Genomic DNA, 7596 nt, shown 5'->3' on the forward strand with positions numbered 1-7596 from the left:
AAATAATTCAAATTTTGACTAAGTTGTTATTTATTTGTAAAAATGTACATAAGTGGTAATTTTTTAAATGTTTTTTTTTTTATACTATTACAAACTTGCACAGAATATGGATAATTTTCCAGGATTTTTATCTGTTAACAATTGCAGTTCTCTGTAACCCTTAGGTGTTAAATTTCTTATCCATTTTCTGTCTTTGTAATATTCAATCATCATTTCAAATTCTCCGTCGTCGTATTTTTCAACTTTGACCGGTATAAATGGATCTAAATGTTCGAAACCTTCTTTCTGCAGTAAATATCGAGGAAGAACGGAATCTTTTGTTTCCTATTATTCAAATGAGAAATTGTTAGAATTTTTTTTATTTTCGCAAAAGAAAAAAATTACCTATCTAAATGAAATTTGTTTTTTCGCTTCATTACCTTGACTGCATCTTTATCGACACCCACAATAACTGCTCCATTATTCCAGTCGGATTTTGTAATATCGAGAAATGCGTGAGTTATGGTAACTTCTTTTGTTGGTATAAATTGTTTATTTTCATTTCTAACTCTCGTGTGGTTTGACAATAAAGCATTGTAGCCGTCAATTATTACCATGACTTTACATTTACCATCGGCACACCACTGTTTCAATTCTTGCATCAGTGTAATTATAATTTCACTTGCAAATTTAATACGACTAGTGCCAAAGTCAATAATGTCTAAAATGGGAGTTCCTTTTAGATTACTCTCCCTCGCACTCCAAACGTAATCTTTTGATGTTCTTAACTACGAAAAATTGTTTACAATTAAAAATAATGGTAATTACAAAAAAAAAATTAATTATTCATTTTACTTACATCGAGACTTTGTAATAAATGTTTGTTTTGAATTTTAAAATGTCCGAGCCACGTGGCCGATTCTATTGGCAAATCTGTGAGACCCTCTCGAATATGTGATTTCGCATATTCCTTTGGAAATTCATACCATCGTTGAACTAGATTATTTTAATTAGTAAAATATTTTTATCATTATTGAATAAATTATTGAATAAAATTTACTACTTACGCCAAGGAACGTGGACAACAATATGTCCACTCATATGACCATAGTGCACCATATGCATAAGTGAAACTGATTTTCCTGATCCCGTTTCGCCATCTGAGTAAATTCTCATGTTCAGGAATAATTTTAACATATCAAAAAGATTATAAACTTAAACATTAAAGCATTCAGAAATAAAATAAAAATCAGAATTTAACCGGGAATAAGCCAGGAATTTTATGACAAACCGGGAATTTTTTCACAAAATTAAAAAAAGATTTATTATTTTAATTTGTGTTTAGAAAATCGCATTTTATTTCAATTTTTATAGATATTTATTATACTCTAAATTTGAATTAGTTAAAAATAATTAATTTTATAGAAAAAATCAGTCACTGATTCAAATATAGTTAGTAAATAAATAAAAAAGAATTATCGAATTAATAGAAATTTTGTGAAAATCAACTGAAAATAATTAAATTTGTTAAAGAATTTCATTAAAAACTTTTTAACAAATCAAATTTTCAAAGTATTTTAATTTAATAATTGATAAGTAATTGAATTTTATAAAGAGTCACATTCTAATGTATTCATGTTTCTTAGTGCGAAGATTAATAATTAAAATTTTTATTACATATAGTTAATTTAAAAAAAGATACACACTTACAATTTTTTAATAAAATTGAATTTTCGCATAGTTTTTTTGAAAATTCTGAAAAATATGATTTTTGAAATTTTTCAATTCTATTGTTTCAAGATAATTGAATATTTATAAACAAATAATTGAAATTTCTTTACATTCTATTAAAAATAATTAAATTCTTTTAAAGAATTTTATTTATATTTTTCGATAATATTCAAGTGAAGTTAGTCACCGTAACTATAATATTTTATTTTTAAAAATTTCTTCGCAATATATTCAATTATTTTCATAAAAAATAGTAAAATTCTTCAGATTTACTAAATTCTTTTAAATATTATTTAAAAAAAATTCTTCACAATTCCATTATTTTCATAAATTTGCATAAAATTCTTTGCAGAAATTCAATTATATTTAAAAATGTTTTTAATTTCTCCTCAAAATTTCAATTATTTTTATAAATAATTAAATTGTTCTCCACAATTGAATTATTTTCAAAAATTTTAATAAAATTCTACGCAAAAATTTAATTACTTTCATAAATATGTAATAAAAATTCTTTGGAAGTATTTAATTACTTTTATAAATAGTAAAATTCTTTGCTGAAATTCAATTAGTACCTATCAATACATTTTAATAAAATTGAATTAATCAAATTTTCAATTATAATTATATGAACAGACAATATTATTTTTAAAAATTGAAAAAATTCTTTCTTTAATTCAATTATTTTCCAAATTTTTAATTAAAATTATTACAAAAACATTATTTTTAAAAAATTTAAAGAAACTCATCAAAAGAATTTAATTATTCATAAAAACTCTAATAAAAATTTTGGAAGCCATTTGTAGATTTATTTATGTTCGAAATGAAATAAATTTAAATTTGATGAGAAAAAAAATCGGGAAAAATTATGACAAAGCCGGGGAAAAACCGGGAATTTTGTTGAACTCCTTGTTATTAATGACAATTATTTTATCATTTTTTCATATAAAATAGCATATGTGACGCTCCACGAAAAAAGGGACCTTATTTACTCTTGTCATAAGGTCCCTTTTCTCGTAGAGCGTCACATATAGTTACTACGAAAAAAAGCTGGACTCTTTTAATTAAAGCTGTTTGAAATAAACAGTTTTTTGTGTCTCCTGTAAAATTTCAAAAAACCGAGTTCAGCCCTTTTCGAAATTCACGATTCAATTAAAGTTTTTTTGAATAAAAAAATGTTGTAATCCAACAAGACTAAAATACTTTTTATTACTATTTGTTACTTTCATTCGATATTAATTTATTGTTAAATATGCTATTAATCATATATTTTTGTCTCAAAAAAGCAGAAATAAAGTGAGAGAATTTTTTTCTCAATCCTTGCTGGACACCATGCTCACACAACAATCGAGATTCCACTGCAACTTTAAAAGGATACATATAACAAATTTGTTCACTGGTCTCGAATAGTCACATTGATGCAAATATGATATAATTTCTAAAAAAGGCCGTCTAATCATAATGGAACATTCGTTAAAAGTTTTTGCATTAACTTCAAATGCTTTCGGCATTGCATTGGTGAAAAATAATCTTTTCCTTTCATTGGGAGGTATTGTGTAGAATCTCTTTAAATGATCTATTGTATGATTAACTGGATTGCATTCATTTGTTCGAAACAATGGCAATGGTTCTTCTGGTAATCGTGCTGGTTCAGCGACATTACTAAGTTTTCGAACGGCACTTGAAGATATTCTTCTTATCACAGACTCTGAAAAACATTTGTTTGCAAATAAGGTATTATGAGTAGTCACTGCTTTCAGATTTATAGAATAATAATTTTATTATAGGCAATATTAATAAATAAAATAGCAAATATTACACGCGGAACATTATGTTCCATTATTATTATTATAATGCAAATTTCAAAATTTTTTATTTTCAAATATAGATTTTTGAATAATTTCATAATCAAAATTTAGAAAATTCCCATTTAATTAATATAATTTTTTAATTATTGATTATGTATTACTTTTAAAAATCTTAAATTTTGGAAAATAAGACTTTTTGAAAATTTTGTTAAGAAATAAGAAATGTACGAGTAACGACCTATTTTTGAACCTAATTCGAGTAGAAATTACGAAATTATTGGTATTGGAAAAAACAAAAATTATTAAAAATATCATTTTCAAAATTCATATTTTAAATAATTTTATAAAAGCAGAAGTGTTCAATGTAATAAAATTTATGTAAGAATAAAAAAATAAAATAAATTATCGAAAAAAATCTTCATAAGGACCAAAGTGTTCATGAAATAAACACAATAAAATCATCTTTTAACTTGGCAGAGGTTTTTTTTTAAAGTAAAATCTTTACAAAAATTCAATGATTTTCAGTACACTATAATTTTAAAATTGGAAATATTTAAAAAGAAAAATTATTAAAAAAGTTAGGAAACAAAAAGCACAAACAACGACTAATTTAATGCAGAAGATAATTAAAAATAGAAAAAGTGTAATAAATAAATAAAAAAGTTATTTTTAAAGGCAAATTAAATTTATTTACGTTAATGCTATCCAACAAAATATAAAATAATAAAAATTTGCTTGGAGCATTAAGGTTAGGTTTATTTATCTACTTACATATACTTCTCGTTCTTACTTATTTAAAAATTGATCTTAACAAATATCAACTTACCGATGCAAAAGGCCATAATGTTTTTCGTCAAATAATTCCAATTGTAGTGAATTAATTTTCTACAGTTTAATTAATTTTTATTCGCACTGCAAAACATGCGAAACATCCATTTCAGATTATTGGAGTATTTTTCGTCTTTTTGTAATTTTGAGGTTGGGTATTTCGTTTTCGACATTTGTTTTGACTCTCAGTCTCAGTCGTCTCAGTCTCAGTGCGCATTGTGTTGTATTTATTTTCAATTTAGTTTACTCTAAATTATCGTTTACATTAAATATAAACTACTTTAGTTAAAATGGCAATTTCTTTTAGCATTAATAATAAGGGGAAATCTATTTTTTTATAATAAAAATAGAAAGAAATGTATTGAAATGTATTGAAAGTGTGGTTACTAAAGTTGAAAACTTTGAAAAGAATTTTTAAGATTTTCTAATAATTTTGTATTTGTTTTCGAATATAGTGTTTCTAAAAATGAATTTAGAACTTCTGGGTAAATATTTTTATACTACCTAATGTTTATTGTTACTTTTAAAATTATAAGTTTGAATTAATATCCTGTTTTTTTCATTTTAGAATCTTTTGGACAGAATTATCCAGAAGTAAGTAAAATGACTTTTCATTTGTTTGTAAATAGTATTTGATGCTAATTTTTGAGTATTTTTGATTTAGGAATTTGACGGAACTTTAGATTGTATATCGCTTGCTGTAACGTGTACATTCAATAAGAGAGGAACGCTACTTGCCGTTGGATGTAATGATGGTCGTATTGTTATTTGGGATTTTCTAACACGGGGGATTGCGAAAATAATAAGTGCTCATGTTCATCCCGTCTGTTCACTTAGGTCAAGTTTTTTAAAATGCCAAATTTTTTAATAAAATTCGAGTCCATTTATAATTATTATTACGTATTTGATATTTTATACAGTTGGTCAAGAAATGGGCATAAATTATTGAGTGCTTCCACGGATAATAATGTTTGCATTTGGGACGTTTTATCTGGCGAGTGTGATCAAAAATACAGGTTTCCTTCTCCTATATTGAAGGTACAATTTCATCCTAGGAATTTGAATAAATTTTTAGTGTGTCCGATGAGACATGCAGCTGTCATGGTAGACGTTGAAGGCTCCCACAGAGTTATTCCTCTAGACGAAGATGTAAGTTTGACAATAAAATTGATAGATAATTTATAGAAAAGATCCAATATTTTGCATTGACATTTCATTCGTTGTGTATTCTTTTCATTTGTAGAGTGATTTGAATATTGTGGCGTCCTTCGATAGACGTGGTGATTATGTTTACAGTGGAAATGCCCGTGGACGTGTTTTGATTCTTGACGCCGAGACTTTGGCTGTGAAAGCTTCTTACAAAATATCCCAGGGAACTGCCAGTAACACAGCTGTAAAGAGTATCGAGTTTGCACGAAGGGGCTCGTGTTTTCTGATAAATACATCCGATCGTGTAATTCGCGTCTACGACAGTACAGAAGTTTTGGCCTGCGGAAAAGATGGCGAACCCGAACCCATTCAAAAATTACAGGATCTCGTTAATAAAACAATGTGGAAGAAATGTTGTTTCTCCGGCGATGGCGAATATGTTTGCGCTGGCTCGGCCCGACAGCATGCGCTCTATGTTTGGGAGAAGAGTATCGGAAATTTGGTGAAAATTTTACATGGAACTAAAGGCGAACTCTTACTTGATGTTGTGGTACGCTATTCAGTTCTCCTTTTGCACAAAATCTAATAAAAAATAAACAATGTTTTCTTTTTCTATATTTAGTGGCATCCTGTGCGTCCAATAATTGCTTCAATCTCATCGGGCGTTGTTTCAATTTGGGCCCAGAATCAAGTTGAAAACTGGTCGGCTTTTGCACCAGATTTTAAAGAATTGGACGAAAATGTTGAATACGAGGAAAGAGAGAGTGAATTTGATTTGAGTGATGAAGACAAATCGGTAGTGCAAGGAGAAGAAGCTCAGGATGAAGAAATAGAAGTCGATGTAGCGGCGATTGACAGAGTGGCGGCTTTTTGCAGTTCCGACGAAGAAACTGAGGATATTGGTTCTTTGCAATTTCTACCGATTTCTCCAGATGTCGAAGAATCCGAGGAGACTCCAGTTCCAACTCATGAACCTCCAATGAAAAAGCATCGCTCGCATGACATTCAATTGCAAGGAGCACCAACTGATGGTAATTTCATAATTTTTATTCTTATCAGATTTTCACACTGAATTTCTACTTTTTAATCCAAAATATTTTAATAACAACATTTCTTGTAGAAATTCATCCTCTGTTAAGTAAAGGAAAAGATAAACCGGCAGCAAAAAAAGGAAGACCTAGGTTGGAACATCGAAAAGGAAAATAAATTCATTTCGATTGATAGGCTTTGTATATTTATTGTGAAAATGTAGTTTGTAAAATCTATTTTTTTCCTTTATCAATTGTAAGAAGTCATTTCGTGAGTACCATATTTTTTTCTAATGTAGTGAACTTTGTGACGAGATAATAAAATTAATATACACCCAATAAACATAATAATTTTCCTTCCGGTTTGGACAACTTTTTGAAAAGTGGTGTGTCTTCTATAAGAATGTTTTAACTCTATGGCACTGTTAAGGTTTCTCCAATAGGTTCCGACGAGACGCATGCATATCCCCTAATCGCCAAGTCGTCGAATGATCAAATAGTCGAATGCCAAGTAATCGAATGGACAAAACGTCGAATGCTAAAAACATCGAATTATCAATTCGTCGAATGCTTAAAACATCGAATTGTCAATTCCTCGAATGTTCAAAACGTCGAATGTTTAAAACGTCGAATGCTAAAAACGTCGAATGCTCAAAACGTCGAATCGTCATTTAGTCGAATGGTAAAACCATCGAATAGTCCATTCGTCGAATGCTTAAATAGTCGAAACGCCATCTGTTCGAAATGTCAAGTAGTAGAATGGTAAAGTAGTCGAAACGCCATCTGGGGCCGTATTCTCGAATCGATGACCCTAGATGTCGCATGCGACAGACCATTCGAGATGGAAAAAGCTATTCTCGAACGCTTGTCGCATGCGAGATTTCATGTCGTATGCGATAATTTCCGAATGGTTCATCTCGAGTGGGTAGTGGCCATTCGAGATGCAAAGTCGTATACGAAATGCTAGTAAAAAATAAGGTTGTGTGTCATCCTTGTAATAAACGTATATAATATAAAGTAGTATTAGTGTACATGAACCGCATGCTAAAGTAGAAAAACTATACAAAATAACCTAA

General features: G+C 28.5%; 2 protein-coding genes across 3 annotated transcripts; one reads left to right on the forward strand and one right to left on the reverse strand.

Annotated features, from left to right (window-relative positions):
- Window positions 1–12: 12 nt before the first annotated feature.
- On the reverse strand, window positions 13–4480 carry LOC122502355 (28S ribosomal protein S29, mitochondrial). The gene is made up of 6 exons (XM_043612372.1): window positions 4342–4480; window positions 3086–3415; window positions 1047–1139; window positions 839–975; window positions 420–767; window positions 13–324 (listed from the first exon to the last, which is right to left on the reverse strand). Exons 1-6 carry the CDS (start codon window positions 4355–4357, stop codon window positions 88–90), a joined length of 1161 nt encoding a protein of 386 aa, XP_043468307.1. The 5' UTR covers window positions 4358–4480; the 3' UTR covers window positions 13–87.
- On the forward strand, window positions 4234–6863 carry LOC122502354 (retinoblastoma-binding protein 5 homolog). Of its 2 annotated transcripts, none has more exons than XM_043612371.1 (8): window positions 4234–4263; window positions 4799–4828; window positions 4912–4937; window positions 5008–5180; window positions 5264–5492; window positions 5587–6042; window positions 6115–6523; window positions 6613–6863. In XM_043612371.1, the coding sequence occupies exons 2-8, from the start codon at window positions 4810–4812 to the stop codon at window positions 6696–6698; spliced, it is 1398 nt and encodes a 465-aa protein (XP_043468306.1). In that variant the 5' UTR covers window positions 4234–4263; window positions 4799–4809; the 3' UTR covers window positions 6699–6863. The 2 variants fall into 2 exon arrangements, with proteins under 2 accessions (XP_043468306.1, XP_043468305.1); XM_043612370.1 differs by lacking the exon at window positions 4234–4263 and adding an exon at window positions 4382–4493.
- The last annotated feature ends 733 nt before the right edge of the window (window positions 6864–7596 follow it).

Source organism: Leptopilina heterotoma, unplaced genomic scaffold (assembly GCF_015476425.1).
Source record: "Leptopilina heterotoma isolate Lh14 unplaced genomic scaffold, ASM1547642v1 Lhet_228, whole genome shotgun sequence".
Taxonomy (NCBI): domain Eukaryota; kingdom Metazoa; phylum Arthropoda; class Insecta; order Hymenoptera; family Figitidae; genus Leptopilina; species Leptopilina heterotoma.